This window comes from Carettochelys insculpta, chromosome 2 (genome assembly GCF_033958435.1).
Source record: "Carettochelys insculpta isolate YL-2023 chromosome 2, ASM3395843v1, whole genome shotgun sequence".
Lineage (NCBI taxonomy): Eukaryota > Metazoa > Chordata > Testudines > Carettochelyidae > Carettochelys > Carettochelys insculpta.
In genome coordinates, this window is record NC_134138.1 from 75062163 (window position 1) to 75079127 (window position 16965).

Here is a 16965-nt window from a genome sequence, read left to right on the forward strand (position 1 = left end):
GCATTGCCATGTCAGAGGGACCTCACCCACTTGTGTATGTGTGGCTTATTCATGGACTTTTCTACCCCCAAGGTATGGAATTCTACCTTACATTCCTATCTTGGCTTCCGCTACACAGATCTGAAGCCCTCTAACTTTTAAACTGTTGCAAAAAATTCTAATAACCTTTTAAAGTGAATATTGTATTTTGTGTTCCTTGCAGCAAATATACAGTGTACATGTAATATACATAAAGACCGTTTTAGAACATATTTCATGACCACGTAAAGCACCACTGCTCTAAACCCATTGTTTTCCCTTCATTTCCCATAAGCATGATTCCAATGAACTCTGTAACTATGCCTCCATCCAGAACACATCTGCAGCCAGACTTCTACTAAATTAAACTATGCTGGATAATCTCAGTTGAATTCACCAGATATTTCTCTCCTTTTAACTTTTTTCCTCTAATTCAGCTATCATTATTCTGTTTTCTATTCCAGTCTTTCTCCATCAACACACTGCACATTTTTATTACATCGTCTAACCTTCCCTGAGTAACTTACCATGATCACCTTTCTATTTTAGAATTGGATTTACTACCCTGGAGCCAATAATTGTCTTTCTTCACCTTCTGATCCCTATAAGCTTCAAATTGATGCAAAATGACCTAAGTAGAGCTGAGAGAATAATTCTCAGCAATGCAGCCCCTCTCCTGAGCTTATGGAGTATTTGCAAGCAGAACACTCTTTTCTCATATTTATTCATGATTCAAAGTTTGCTAATTAATTTTGTCACTTTTTTCCTCTCTCAGTTAATCACTATTTGAAACAAGTATTCTATACTTGGTGCTTGAAATTTGAGCTTTGATAGTCGTGATTGGTCACATACCATGTAACCGGTATTTATTCTGTTCCATGACTGAATGAGCACAACTCTTAGAATCAAGAGATGCACTTGGAACAAGCCACTGAGGCCATGAACCTCTAAGAAAAAGGCACCAGTAAGCCTTTTCCTTTCTGGGCCACACAAGACTTGTTCATATGATTTAGTCCTAGCACTGTTAGACTCCCCTAAGGCGTATTGGCTGTATGCATACAGTACTTCAATTTTAATTCTTTGTCACTTTCACATAAAGCATGTTTGCATGTATGTGTGATCCTAGCTACAAAGGATGTGGTCTGATAATTGTAGGAATCATATAAATGCCTCTGTATCAGAGCTCTGGAAACTCTGTCCATATGATGTGCTAAGCAGTGACACTTTGCATAGAAAATATACAAAGTGCTTTACTACTTGTTTTATCCACAGGTATTAACGAGAACAATATTTCACCCTCTTTCTTGTAACCACCTTGACATACTTGAAAACTGTTTTGTCCCCTCAGTCCTCTTTTCTCCAGGCCACATGGTATTTAATTTTCTACCACTCCACAATTACTGACACAGAGTAATCACGTAGTTGTGCATTGCCCTCATGATAAATGGGAGGGGTAATATATTTTTACTTATTTGCCATGCTAGCCATTGATTAAGTGTTTCTCAGTAGTTAACTCTTGAGACCTGGCCGTAATTGTTTTGTCTTATAGGGTTAAAACCATAAACAGTGGGTCCTGCAGAGTCCACAGAAATGTTAAAGAAACAGCAAGTGAATTCGCAGGAGGCCAGGAGAGCCAACAGAAAGAGAGTATGGGCTTTTGAATTGGAAGCAGTGACCTTTCCTGTTCTTGCTATTGTGTAACCAGAGCAGAGCTGGATAGACATGCACGAAGCCAGGGATGCCTAGGGATGGACTAAATCTTGAAACAACAGATATGTGTGTTAGTCTCATATGATTAAGTTATTTTCTCTTATTTTGGGGCTTGTCAGACTTCTTTGTGGTAAGCTCATGTAACTACCTCTTTATACTGCAACTTTACAAACTGAATTCAAGGGAAGAAATTCCTCACGTTTTAATCTTTTTTTTTAGATGCTCTGTAACACCAAAAAACTAAGTAGTGTTTCACCATTTATGTTTTCTTTGTTTTGTTAATAAAAATCTCCTTTTTGAGACCATGATCTGATTCCCATGTCCTGTAAGTCAGGAAGTTGTTTGCACATGCCTAAGACTGCAAAGCCAAACTACTAAGGCTATGTCACAGAAGGCAAAGTAAGTTGAGCAATGACCAGGGCAGCAGCTAACAGGGAATTTGCCTTGCAGTTCACCTTCTGGGGACCCCCATACTAGTTGTCTCTTTATTTCATATAGTTTTGTTTCTCTTCTGCCCTTCAAAGCAGCATAAAAACATCTGAGGGAACTCTCTGAAGAAAGGTAAAAATGGCTAGTGATAAGTCCACTGATAAGTCAGCTGTTATGACCTGCACAGCATGTGCCATGTTAATCTTCTTCCCAGAAGATAGAATGGATTTTACATGTACCAAGTGCAAGCTGGTTGCCATCTTGGAAGAGAAGTTTAGAGGACTTGAGGTGCAAATATCAACACTCCGGTCAATCAGAGAAGGTGAAGACTTCCTTTACAGAAGGCAGAATTTAATACTACAAGCACAGCAAGCTGAGCAGCCAGCAAAGGCAGTGCTAAACAAGGTAGAAAACTGGAAGCATATAATCTCAATAAGAAGAAAGCCAGTTCAGGTATCGCCAATTCCGGTGGAGGTAAGCAACCACTTTCAGGCTGTCTACCTGGGTGATTCAGTGGAGAATGCTGTGGGAGAAGACCCCACTGACTGGAAGGCATGCAATGCATAGTCCTAGGGAAACAGGATTTGTTCCTGAAACAGAGTCCCACGGCTGAAGAAACCAAAGCTCTCTCTTAGACACCACCTGAGCAGCCACGCATTTACCTCCATGATTTGATGATCTCTACCTGGTCCCCTCCTTTCAACCTGGAGTAGTAGGCATCCTTCAGTCTACGTAGACTATGGATCGCACCCTTCATAGTTCCATTCGGAATCACCATTTGCAGCGTCAACTGTGACTGTGAAGGCCCACACGAGAGTGACAGTCCTTGCTGCATCTGTTGCATGTGTATGTCATCCTGGAGGATGGATGAGAACACCACTTGCTCTCCATATTCCTTGATCTTTCTCCCCAGAGTTACATAATCTGCAGTGATCTGATCAAGGTTGTTCTTGGCTGTGTCATTAATTCCACACAGAGGAGTAGGAAAGGGTAATAATCTACAGGTTCGAAGTTTTTAGAAGAGACTACTTCACATCCTGGATTGTAACTCCTGGTAAGCAGCAAACTTCCTGGAATTCCAGGTCTGGGCAGCAGATGGGCGACTCTGTACCTCTTAGGAGGGAGTCCCCGACCACCAGAATTATGAAGAGAGGCTGAGAAATTTGGGCTTATTCAGTTTTCAGAAAAGAAGACTGAGGGGCAACTTGATAGAAGCTTTCAATTTCCTGAAAGGGGGCTCTAAAAAGGACAGAGGGAGACTGTTCTTAGTGGCGACAGGTGGCAGAACAAGGGGCAATTTGTCTGAAGTTACAGAGGGGGCAGTGTAGGCTGTATATTAGGAAAAACTATTTCACCAGGAGGGTGGTAAAGCACTGGAATGTATTACTGAGCCAGGTGGTGGAATCTCCATCCCTAGAGATTTTTAATTCAGAGACTGACATACTCATGTCTGGGATGATTTAGTTGGGGTTGATCCTGCTTTAGGCAGAAGCTGGCCTAGATGACCTCCTGAGGTCTCTTCCAGCCCTAGAATTCTATGATTCTTTTATTCTAAGTTGACCACAGATACACAATTCTAGCTACCATAATTGCACATCTAAAATCAACATATCTGTACTCAGCTAATTTGGCTGTATGTAGTAGAGAAGTTTGATGGGAGAGTTTCTCCCATCAACTTCCCTTACTCCTTGAATCTCAGTTGTGACCCTTGAGAGGTCTATTTTGCATCTCCATACTAAATGTCCAAAATCAAACTCTGGAAGATTAACCCTGAGTGGGTTGATCTTCTGGGCTAGTGCAGATACAATCTAAGACAAATCAGTTTTTCTCTCCAGAAGGAAGGCTAAAGAGCTTGAAGGTACTCCACTGAAAGGAATTTCCAAGTGAGCCTCCTATGTTCTCTAAGGGGTTTTTGCATTAGGGTGGAGGCAGTGATACTAAACCAAGGCCAGGTGACTTTAGGGGGTGTTAATACAAATCTTTAGTGGCAAAATATTTTAAAATCTGTTGTGCACAGACTTTTGCACTTGAAATGCCAGAGTATGGAACAGCCTTGACAGTCCTCTGCAGAGGTGTGTGCAGTCTTAGGCAAATACACACAGAACTTCCTGACTTCTGGGATGGGTTTGTGATCACATCCTTATCCAGCTCATTTAATACCATCTGTGTCCGAGCTCCAGAAACTAGTTTTAAAGACCACATCTCAATGGCGTCTAGCAGTATCACTTCACAGATGATTATCTGGATTACAGTAACATGCACAATGTGCTAGGTGCTTTCCAACTACATAATAAAATATGTAAGAAAACAAGAAACACACAGACATTGGGGAAAGGAATAAATATACCATATACATATATGCATTCTGTGGGAGCTTGGCAGCTCTTCTATGACCCCTTAAAATTTAACAAAATTAAACCACAAAAGGGATTCTGATAGAACTGAAACTAATCATGTTACTGAGCAAACAAACATGGATTTAGTTATTATTATCTATCTATTTTTGCGGTATGTTCTCAGCTTCACTTTCACAGATTCTGTAGCTAGAAGGAGTGATTGTTATCATCCTGTACAATCCAGGCCATAGAACTTCCCTGAATCAATTCCCTTTTGAACTGGACTTTAAAAATTGCTTGGATTAGAAAATCCATCACAGTCATTGTAAGTTGTTCCAGTGGCTAATTATCTTCACTGTTAAAAATGTACATCTCATTTCTAGTCTTCCATTGTCTAGATTTAACTCTTTGCCATTGAATCATATTATGCCATTGTCTGCGAAATTCCAGAGACCATTATGAAACATTTATTTTCTGTGTAAATACATATAGGGTGCATCTACACTAGCTGGCTACTTTGAAATAGCCGGCACGATGTCAAAATAGCACGTGTTGTATCTACACGCGCCGTGTGCTATTTCGACGTTGAAATCAATGTTAGGTGGTGTGACGTCAAAATTGCTATTCCTATCCAAAGATAGGAATAGTGCCCTACATTGACGTTAAAAGTCGAAGTAAGGTGTGTGTAGGTGATCTGCGTCCCTCTACTTTGAAATAGCGGGGTCCTCCATGGCAGCAGTCAGCTGAGGGGTTGAGATGTGCTGACCAGCCCCTGCAGGGCTCTATGATCACTGCGTGCAGCAGCCCTTAAAGCACTACGGACCCGGATTTCCAGTGGCAGGAAGCTGAGAGCGTGCAGGCAGCAGCATATGCATGTGCTAGCCTTGCATGCCCTCTACGGACCCTGACCCGACCACCCACCAAAATGGCAGCCAGCCATTCCCCTGAGCGCCCCTAGGGTTCCCCCCGAGGGGACCCAGAGACCCCTAGCAGCCAAACTAGGCCAAAAAGCACTGGGGCCCCTCCTGGTTGGAGGCCAAGCTCTGAGACCTGCTGGGGCTCTGGGGTGAGGATGAGGTGCTCCACATGATGGGGTGCAAGCGGTGGAATGCAGAAGCATTTGCCCAACTGGCCGTGTGCCTGACCATCCAGGGTCACCCTGCTCACACTCTGGGTCACGTCTGTAGCAAGGTGAAGGAGATGCAGCAGGGTTACACCTGGGCCTGGGACTTGGCCAGCCAGTCTGGGGCCACCCCTGCTGCTTGCCCATATTACAGGGAGGTCAGGGCCATCCTGGGCCCCCAGGACACCTCCTCCCCACATGCCACATTGGACACCGCAGCCAAGGAATCCCAGCAGGCCTTGGAGCCAGAGTCTGGCCCGGAAGCCAGCCCCATACCCCGGAGCCCACTCAAGGAGCCACCCCTCTGGACAGCAGAGGAGGGGTCCAGCAGTGAGGAGGACGGGCTCCTCATAGACCTCCCCTTCCAGAGCACCAGCCAGGTGTCTGCCCACCAGGGATCCCCCGACCGCAGCAGTGGATGGTCGGGTATGTATCCCACAGGGCACACGCTCCCAGGCCATGGAGCAGGGGCACCAGACATGACCAAGAGCCCCACACACCCCCAGCAGACCCAGGCACAGCACGGTCCAGGATGGCGGCATGGCCATCAGTGCCCATCAGCACCCACACCCATGGACAGCACTGTGCCCTAAGCCCGGGGCTGGGGAGACCATGCAATGGGGACACCCAACAGGGAAACCACACCCATCAACAGGCGACGGAGACCCAGCACCCAAAGGGGGATGGGGAGAATGGGCCATGGGCCAGGGCACAGTACTAACAGCTTTCCCCTCCCTCTCTCCCTCTCCGCACTGCACCATCTGAGGCCCCAGGCAGCCAGGCACCCTCTGTGGTCCCTGAAAGCCCACCGGAGGTCAGGCACCACCAGCACATGGGGACACCACCAAGGCCAGCAGGACAGGCATGCCACTGCTGGACCCAGGGGATGGCCCCTGTGGACCTCCAGCTCCAGGCGGCAATCCAGTGGCAGGTGGAGGTGGCTGAGGAGTGGCTCCACTTAGAATAGGAGGAGTCCACCTGTTGCCGGGCAGCATGGCAGGAATTCATGGGCATGTTCTGGGACATAGCCAGGTCGCTCCAGGAGGCTGTCACCTGGCTCCTGCCCCCCACTACTCCCCTGTCGCCCTCCCTGCCACCCCACCTTCCTTGCCTGCCCCATCTGCCAGCCTCCCAGGACCGGAGACCACTGGGGCTAAAGACCAGCTGGTGGAGGCATCCCAGCAATACCTGCCGGGTATATGGGTGATATGCATCAAAGTAGCTTATTTCAATGTTGTTACTTCGAAATAGGCTACTTCGACGTAGTGTTCTAGTGTAAACGTAGCCATAGATTGTGATCAAGTCATCCTTTAGCTTTTCTTTGCTAAGCTAACTCATTTGCCCTATATACATATAATATGTAATTTTTATGAAGCCATGAGAAACTTATTTGTGCCTTTATTGAACACTGACATGTACCTGCAATTAGGTTATAGCAAAAATGCTTGGAAACAAAACAAAAGGTATATTTAACTATTTATGTTACAGAATGTTAAAACAGCTGCATCTACTTCCAAAGAACAAGCAAAAATGAAGAAGACAAAGAAGGTAAAATGTTCATGTTTTACATAGATGCACAATTGTGTAAAAGGAAAATGGGAATGTTATCAGAGCCTTAACTCTAGATTGTGAAGTGTCCACACAAACCCTTTTCCACAGGAAAAATGTCTGTGCTTGTTTTTGAAACTCTGGGAAATACTAGTGAGGTGGAAATTTTAAACTATTATTTATTCCTTAAGCATTGAAATGGGCCAACACCTTGGAGATGTATAGTTCAAATAATTTAGATGTAAATGCAAGCCTCTATATAATAATTGCTTGAAATTATTCTTATAGGAATAACACTATGTTTATGCACAAATATGGCAAAATCATTTTACATTCCAACTGATTATTAATACAGGAAGCCACTTAAATATGGAATTTTTATATCAATGGAATTAATGTTGGGCAACGTGCAAATAAACCCTTGGCCACCTCAGGAGGACAAGAAAATGATAATTCCAAAAAGCTTCTTGAAGAATAAACACCTTAAGATAAAGATTTTGTAAAAATACGTTTAAGTTTAAAAGTTTTTGGAACTGAAAACTCTTACATCACGAACAGAAGTTTTTGGATTTTTGAAGACAACTTCATTACCTGTCAATCTCTAAGGCTCAGTCTACATGGGCAGCTTCTGTCACCAGAAGTCACTGTCAACAGAGAAACCCTGGCAAAATCTCTGTCGACAGATAGTGTCTACACACAAAATCAGATGGAAAGAGCAATCCGCTCTGTCAACAGAGGGCAGCCGCATTGCCCTGCCCTCTCTTGACAGAAGAGCTGCCTGGAAGCTGGCAAACAGGGCTGCCTGGGGAACCAGAAGCCCTCTCTGCTGACAGAAGTGTCTACACAGGCACTCTGTCAACCAAACACTGTCAACAGAGGCGTTATACCTGATTGGGGAGAGATATAACACTGCTGGCTGAACAACTCAGTTTGTCAACAAACTCTCAACAGTGTTTTAACCGTGTAGCTGCTCAGAGAATTTTGCTGACAGAACCTGCCCATGTAGATGCGGCCTAAGAAAACAGAAAGACAACCCCAGAGAATAGACTGGATAAAAAGAACGAGTTAAAACTAGCTTATTAGAATGGTTAGGACTTGAAAATATCACCTAAGATGCCTACCAAAGTCAGTGAATGGGTGACAGAAACAAATACTGAATCTAAGTAAGCCCAAAAGAGAAGTGTTTTCTTACAATTTCCATGAAGATTGGAAGCAGAGGGGCATAAAATACTGAAGAGATCACACCTCATTCATACCTGCAACCCTCCTGCTCCAGCTTTACACTCCATTCAAGTGCCACAGAAAACCAGAGAAGATTCAACAGGAGAACAACCCCAGGACAACCTCCCCAAGACTTCAGCATGGATTGATGGGAGGAAGTTAACTAAAATACTGCCAGGGGATTAGATGTAAAACTCTCATTTTGATTTTTTTGGAATATTTAAAATGTTATAATTTAAAAGGTTAAAAGTTTCTCTTTGTAATCATCAAGTGGTTAAACCACATATTTCTGCAGAGGAGACAGGGGCTAAGCACTGATAAACAATAAACAATGGGATGCAAATGGATTTATGATTGTTGATTGTTATAATTGGCCTATTTTAAATGAATTTTTCTATGTAACTTATTTAAATGTCTTCTCTGAGTGCATCAGATTTAGTTATGATTGCCTACTTTGCTCAACTATAAACAGTTTAAGTTACTATTAATAACTAAACAGTCTACACTTCTTAAACAAAAATTGTTCTGCATATATAAACATAGTTTTAAGAATCTAGCAAAATACTAAAACCAAACACACTAGTTTTGGGAAATAGTACACTTTAGTCAATGTACCAAGGGGAAGAAAACACCCTCAGAAGCAATTCGCTCTGAAGGGTGATCTGTTGGCACGGCTTCGCAGAGATATGTACAGAAGAGACTGTAACAAAAATTACCAGTTTATCATTTGCATTCAGACACTTGTGTTGTTTTGTTTAGTTTCCTTTTCCTTTCTTATAGTACTACAATAGTCATGGTTAATGATTGTCATTATTTAGGAATGTAAGAACGGCCATAGTGCATCAGATAAACAGTGCATTTAGCCCAGTATCCTGTCTTCAGACAGTGGCTGATAACAGATGCCACAAAGAGAATGAACAGAACAGAACAGGGAGTTGCTGGGTGAGCCATTCCCTGCCACCTGTTCCTGGTTTCTGGCAATGAGAGTATAGAGACTATCAAAGAAAGGACAGGGTTGAATCCCTGACTATCTTAGCAAATAGCCATGGAGGGACCTATCCTCCATGAATTTAACTATTTCTTTTGGAAATCCATTATAGTTTTGGCCTTTGCATAGTCTTGCTCATGGCGCCCCTAAGGTAGGTAAATAGAACTCCTGTGGGAGCCATATTCCCTAGTCAGCAGAAGGAGAAACACTAAGAACTGGCCTACAATTTCTTGTTTCTCTAACTAAGTAGTTTTAGTAATGTTAAAATAAAATTACTTGGTGTCTGTCAATGTCAAACTACCCCTTTAAAGCACACAACTTTCATTTTCCTTAATAATGCTGTTTGCTTTTGTTTTCCTTGAACACTCCTTCCCCCAATAAGACACAGAGGTAACTGGTTCTTCTCTATATGCCAATGGTGAGACTTTAGCCGGCGTATTGTGTCCAATTGTGGACACCCCACTTTAGGAATGAAGTCAATAAACTGAGGCAAATCCAGAGGACAAGACCAAAAGTAATAAAATGTTTTTTAAAACCTACATAGTAGGAAAGGGTTAAACACCTGGGTAGATTTACATTGATTTCTGACATCAAAATTAAGCCCATTGTATCAATGACACATATGCAACATTATCTATAGTTCTTCTTTACTTCACTGACTTACTGAAGCCATGTGTAAAACCATAAACTCTGTACTGAGTTCATCTTCTCCTGCTTAGTGCTCATCAGAATTCACAACTCTCTGTTCATTGTGACATAATCATTCTCCCACCAAACAACTGTGCTGCCCAAATGAGAGCAGATGAACTCACTTATGAAACAAAGATCCTGTGTTTATTCAAATGTCTTTAGAAATAAGGACGAAAGGAAGAGAATAACAGAAACTGTATCAGTTGAATTGTTCAAAAGAGAATAGTTTCAAAGTTTCCATGAAACACCAACCACTATTTAAAATCAGACCTGCTCCTCTGATTTACTTAAAATGCAACCAAGCTTATAAAATAGTGTGACTCGTATTACAAAAAGACAAACCTGCATGAGCAGCAAACAACTTTCAGAAAATTTTAAGTTTTTGACACAAAGCAACAAAACCAAAAACTTGAAGAGCCAAGGGGGAAATATACCAGGTCTCCCTAAAACTAAGCCAATCAGAAGGCTAAAAATGCACTTAAAAAGCTGCCAATGTGGTACTACACCAACATGTGCTCACTGTGGAAAAGTGGAGGCCACTTTAATGAAGACTAGAGAGGGAGCAAAGCCCATTTATATCCCTTGGATATACAGTCCATTTCTCTTCATTTTCAAAGGGACAGGGACAAGTATTGTATTTTGTATACATTTCCGATCCCGCCTCCCTACAGACATATTTAAAATACTAAATCCCACAATATTAGACAGGTCATAGAATCATAGAATGGTAGAACACTAGGACTGGAAGGGACCTCGAGAGGCCATCGAGTCCAGCCCCCGGCCCTCATGGCAGGACCAAGTACTGTCTAAACCATCCCTGTTAGACATTTATCTAACCTGGTCTTAAATATCTCCAGAGATGGAGATTCCACAACCTCCCTAGGCAATTTATTCCAGTGTTTAATGCCTTCAGTTCCAAAAAGGAAAGCAGTAAAAGCTGCTTGGCTTTGAGGTATTTCTGAGCATTTACCTAGCTAGAAAATATCCTCCCTGGAGATGAATTAGTTCCAGGGGAGATGCTGCAGAACTTTTACCTTTCTGTGGCTGGTAGTTTGCTGCCTACATGTGACTGCTTAACTATGCCTGCCAGCTTTTAGTGGAAAGTCCATCTATGGTTTTATCCACTATGAGTGGTTGCAGATACACTACATTCCCCTTTCAGAAGGAGAATGCAAATGTGGTTGATTGGAAATGCAAATGAGGTGCTAATTTACATATTGTATGCCTTGTGTGCAAAATGGTGGCCACTCGCTGTTCTGCAAGTGGTTTTCAGAAAAAAAACAAGGAGTGTAGACAGGGTTCATTCAAAAGGAAACACTGCATTGAAAGCAGCCTTCTTCCTGAAAAATATGAGGAAGAAGGTTGCATTCGAAAGTGAAGTTTCCTTTGGAATTAACCCTGTCTATACTGCTTGTTTGTTTTTTTTTTCCAAAAACAGCACTTCCGGAACAGTGAGTGGCTTCCCTTATGCAAATGAGATGTGTGATATGTAAATCAATGCCTCATTTGCATTTTTGATGGCCTCATTTGCATCCCCTTTCCAAAAGGGGAATGTAATGTAGCCTCAGCCAGTATGTCTACACTACAGAGTTATTCTGGAATAATTTATTCTGGAGTTATTATTCCAAAATAAACTCTTCTGGATAACACATCGACACTACAGGGAAGAGCCAAAATAAGCAAAACTTATTCTGAAATAGTATGTGCGCACACAATAGAGCCTATTTCAGATTAGTACCCTTGGAAGTGCCATATCCTGGGGCTCTGATCTGAAATAACATGTCTACACAGCAGCGTTGTTTCAAAATAGCCCCTATTCCCTGTCTACACAGTCCCTATTCTGGAATATTTATTTCAGAATAGGTGGTATTCCTTGTAGAATGAAGTTTACCCAATTTGAAATAAGCCATCTGCTATTTTGAAATTATTTCAAAATACAGGTTGCATGGTGTAGACAGTCACAAAATCATCTTGTAATAGTGGCTGTTATTCCAAAATAACTGCTGTTTAGACATACCTTACTTGCCCCCAAGGCAGTGAGAACAAAGTAGACCTTGTTTTCTCCTAATCTCCAGGTTTATAGGTCATGTCTTCTAGACCTTTAATAATTTTTGTTGCTCCTCTTTAGACCTTCTCCAGTTTGTCCTCGTTTTTCCTGAAATGCGGCACCCAGAAGTTGAATCAACACTCCAGCTGAGGCCCAATCAGTACAGAGCAGAGCAGAAGAATTATTTCTTGCATCTTCCTTGGAACACTCCTGCTAATACATCCCAGTATGATTGCTGTTGACTCACATTTAATATGCGATCCACTGTGATTCTAGTATCCGTTTGCACAGTACTCCTTCCTACACTGTCATTTCCCATTTGTATGGGTGCAACTAATTGCTCCTTCCGAAATGGAGTACTTTGCATTAAGCCTTTTTGAATTTCATCCTATTGACTCCAGAGCATTTCTCCAGTTTTTCCAGATCACTTTGAAATTTAGTTCCATCTTCCAAAGCAATTTGCACCCCTCCCAAATCAATACTGCAAGCATATTTCACAAGAGTACTCTCCATGCTATTATCTAAATCATTGATAAAGGCACTAACCAGAACTGGACCCAAAACTTCCAGCATGACTGTAAACCACTAACAACTACTGTCTGGAAATGGTTTTCCAAACAGTTTTGCATCCACCTTGCAGTAGCTATATCTAGGTTGCATTTCCTTAATTTATTTATGAATAGGTCATGTGAGACAGAATCAGAAGCATTACTAAAGTCAAGATGTACCATGTCTACAGCTTCCCCCTTAGCCACAAAGGTATCTTCGACAGTGTAACAAGCCACCAGGTTGCTTTGACGTGATCTATTATCATTTTTGGAAATAACGGTTATTTGTAGCAACCAAAGTAGCATTTCAAATCCATCCTTTACCTAGAGCAGAATGTCATTATAATCTCAGTGCAGTATTGTATTTGACAACTTACAAGGAATTCATCCGTTGCTCTGGGTAGAAAACACACATATCCTGGGCTTTGTGGAGAAAGGAGGAGGTTGCCACTTCTGCCCTTTGTGCCATAAATCACAAGGGTTCTTTTACACTTCTGTGGCTCCGGGGAATCTCCGGCAGTTTTAACCTGCACTCTCCATTGCTGTACTACATAAAAGCAAAAGCAATGCAATGTTTTTACCACTGAGCGGGAATACAAAGGGATTTGTTTATTATTATTGCTACAAAGCATTTGAACAGTAATGAAGTCACATGATGCTTTGCAGACAATAGACACACATTCTTTGCCACAGAAAGATGAAAGTCTAAGGGTACGTCTACCCTTGCACTTGGATCAACACAACTTTTGTCATTTATGGGTGCTTAACCCCCACCCCACCCCAGTCCCCAAACAACAAAGGTTTTCCTAGGCAAGTGAAAATGTGAATGCTGCTTTGTCGGCAGGAGTGCTCTGCTGGTGACAAAATGAACCCCATCCCCCCTTGTAGCAGTGAAACCCCCTTGTCAGAGTTGGAAGTATCTTGTTGGCAAAAGTGCCAACAAACAGCACTCAGACAAGCCGACATTTAGCAACAAGACTGTGCCAACGCAGCCTTGCCGTGAAAAGCTGCAGTGTAGACAGACCCAATGTCAGATAGGCCAACAGTTGAGGAGTTGATATGTAAGGCGATATTAATAAACAATCCTTGGCTAAGCGGTCACATTATTTTTAATACAGTATAGATTTATAATAAATTGTTTGATATTAATTTAATGTATGTAAATATAAAATTAATTTAATTTATTCATTCATTTAATGGCTTAATAGAGGTATTTCACATTAAACTTTCCAATCTGTTTAAGAGACAGAAGACATTAAGATAGGAGATATATGAAATAACCGTATATTAGCCCACACAACAGCATGAATTGTACAAATTGAACCCTGATTTTCAAATATTTTGGTCAATAAGAATGGTTTTCACAATTGTCTCTGCTTTGAGGGATCAAAATGTTCACTAGGGGCCCAACTAAAAGCCCAAAATATTCAGTGGAAATTTTTTCATTTCCCTTGAACATGGTTTGGATTAGGCCAGAAGTGGGCATGATATGTCCCATGGGCTGGATCTAGCCCCCCAAGATGTTTTAACCAGACTGTGACTGGCTTGTAGGGCTGCATATGGGGGAGTGCTTGGTGTTTTGCTCCCACCCCCAGCAAAATCTCTTAGCTCCCATTGCCCAGTTTCACGTGCTGCCCTGCCCTCAGCACAATCTCTCAGCTGCTATTGGCCAGAAATTGTGCGGGACAATGTGCAAAGCCCTCCCCCACCAGCACAGAGAGCCACATGGAAAGCTTGGGTTGCTGGCTAGCAGGCAGGAAAGCTTGCCTGAGTGTGCTGCTGGCCAGGAGCTGCTTAGTTTAGCACCTCCAGGGCAGAGCCTGCCTGTCTCCATACCACAACTCTCTCCCATACCCTGCACCCCACTCTTACACTCCTCTCACAGGGCAGAATCCTCTTCTGTGCCCACACCCCATTCCAGAGCTGCACCCAAATTCACTGCCTCAGGTCACAACCCCCTCCTTCACTGAGACCCCCTATCAAAAACACACCCTATCCTTCACCCCAGTCTCCTACCCCAAGCTCCCTTCTGCACCCAACCTTCATCTCAGAGCCCATGCCCTCTCCATAGAAAAGTGCAGCTCTTGACCACTTACCAAATCTTGGAGTGCCCCCCCCCCGACATCAAAATTTATTGCCCACCCCTTGATTAGGCTCTGTTAGAGAATTTGCACAGTTGCCAGGCAGTAATGAAATTATTGGAAAATCCTGAACATTTCGTAAAGTTTAGCAAATTATATCAAAGTTATAAATTATGCTCCTCTTTAAAAAGCTGCAGAAAATAAATAAGGGAGCAAAAGATATCATGCGACTTAAAAGGATGGTAGTGACCAAAAGAGTAGTTCCAACTGGCTGGTTGGAATTTGGCTGTGATTTCAACATGATGGATGCTTTTGGGACCATGTTTATCCTGGGGGCTAAAGGAACCTAAAAGAGGTAGGAAATTAAGAATCTGTGCTTAGCTTGTGATGCCTCTTTCTACAGTATTGCCTTTTGCTCAAGATTTTAATATAAAGGAAAACTATTCCATGATCATTTATTTGCCTACAATGTATGTAGTCAGGAGACATTTCAGATGCATTGAATTCACTTATAAACATAGATGTATTTTTTCCTGTTCTTAAACTGCATTCTTTTTCAGGCTTATTTTTTCCCCCATCTGTTTGTTCTAATTTCCTTGGCTAATGGTTTTTCCTGTTTTCTTCTTTGTTCTGTGTAGCTTATCCTGTCCCACCCCCTACTCAGTAGAGAAGGCTGTGTCACAGCTGATTGTCCTGTGGCTCTTTCAGCTTCAGACACAGAACAACAGACCTATATGCAGCTCACTGCCACTCTGGTGGATGACAGGCAGCTTTTGTCTTTTTAAGATTATTTCCAGGACTGAGTCAGGTATAATAGAATAAACTTCGCCCAAGGAGGAACTTTATTCATTAGCTATGTAGGACCAATTTCAGCCCTGTTGATGCACAGAGATGCAATCTCTGTATGCCCAACCTGGCATATTGTGCTGCCTGAGGAATTCACGCTCACGAGGGCAGGATCATTGTTCGAAGTGTTGCTCTTTTGGGCATTCCACTATCTTCTTCAGGTCTGCACACAAATCCCACAGGCAGAGTACCTGAAGCAGGTATACAATGAGTCAGAACGTTCCTTAGCCACCCAGGGAATATCCCTCTACAATAAACAACACTGTCTCTGCACAGGCTGCCTCTAGAGCCTGATGGCAGGGAGATTGTGACCACCTTATATCACAGTGTCTTTCTAGTAGACTTTCCTCCACCTAGGCCCTTCTTTACCTGAACAGAATGCAGAAAGCAGGGGTGAATCTATCCCAAGCTGAAAGGAGGTGGTGGTACATAGTTGCAGGCTTTCTGCTGCAGGGCACAGCATGCTGAGCACACGTTATGAGAACAAGAAGCCATTCCTAGCAATGTGATTTATTTTAATTATTACCCATGGCTGTATCTTTTCTTAATTATTATTTCCTAAGAAAGGTTAATGTATCAGTGATCAGAGAGTTGGAAGTTTCCCAGGAAATGAATCAGTAGTTAACAGATTTAAGGCCTCGTAGGCATCAGCAGCTGCTTGTTCTCAAGCATTTACTTTTCATTTGTTCCACAGCCTAGTGTCCCAGCCAAAGTAATCTATTGCATTTTCTGTCCATTTGGTAAATTCATTTCAATCTGCTCACTCTAAAGTCAGATGAAAGGTTTGTTTAATACTTTGGCTCCCTTGGACATTTAGTTATTAAAAAAGTGTATTTTCAAAAAGAAACTAGGTACAAACACCAGTTGGTTGGTGTAAAATGGGATGGTGGTTGGGTGTAGCAGCTTCATATTTCTGTTTGTCTTTTGCCCAAATCTTGACATTCTCACGCCATTTCTCTCAATCCTTACTCTGACAAATCTGCCACTAAATCAATGGAATCTCTGGGGGTACAGAACTCCTGAAAAGCAGACCATTCATTTAGTTACTTTATTTTAGATACCTAGGACTGAAGATGTTGGCTTTTGTACCTATCTTGCATGGCCGCATATAAAAAGATGTGTTTACTTAGTATGTCATGTCAATTCACTGTGTTAATATCTGCCGATTGCATACCTGCATGTTATGTTTATTAGCTATGGCTCTTTACAGTCTGGGGCTAGTTAAATGAAGTAGGAAGATGGAGTGTAAAGGACATTTCTCAATGAAGTATGAAAATTCTCTCCACCTTCTGAAAATCAATGTAGCCAAGTTTTTTCCTGTTATTTTAGCTCTGCGACACTGCCAGTGCATCGGCACTTTGTTCACTTTAACAAATGCAG

At 42.3% G+C, this 16965-nt stretch overlaps 1 protein-coding gene across 1 annotated transcript in view; it reads right to left on the reverse strand.

The window, feature by feature from the left end:
• RP1 (RP1 axonemal microtubule associated) overlaps positions 1-16965 on the reverse strand; it is a 318221-nt gene that overhangs the window by 146854 nt on the left and 154402 nt on the right. The window contains exon 31 of the mRNA XM_074985790.1: positions 13036-13205. Coding sequence (XP_074841891.1) covers positions 13036-13205 — 170 coding nt within the window. The remainder of the gene's footprint in view (positions 1-13035; positions 13206-16965) is intronic.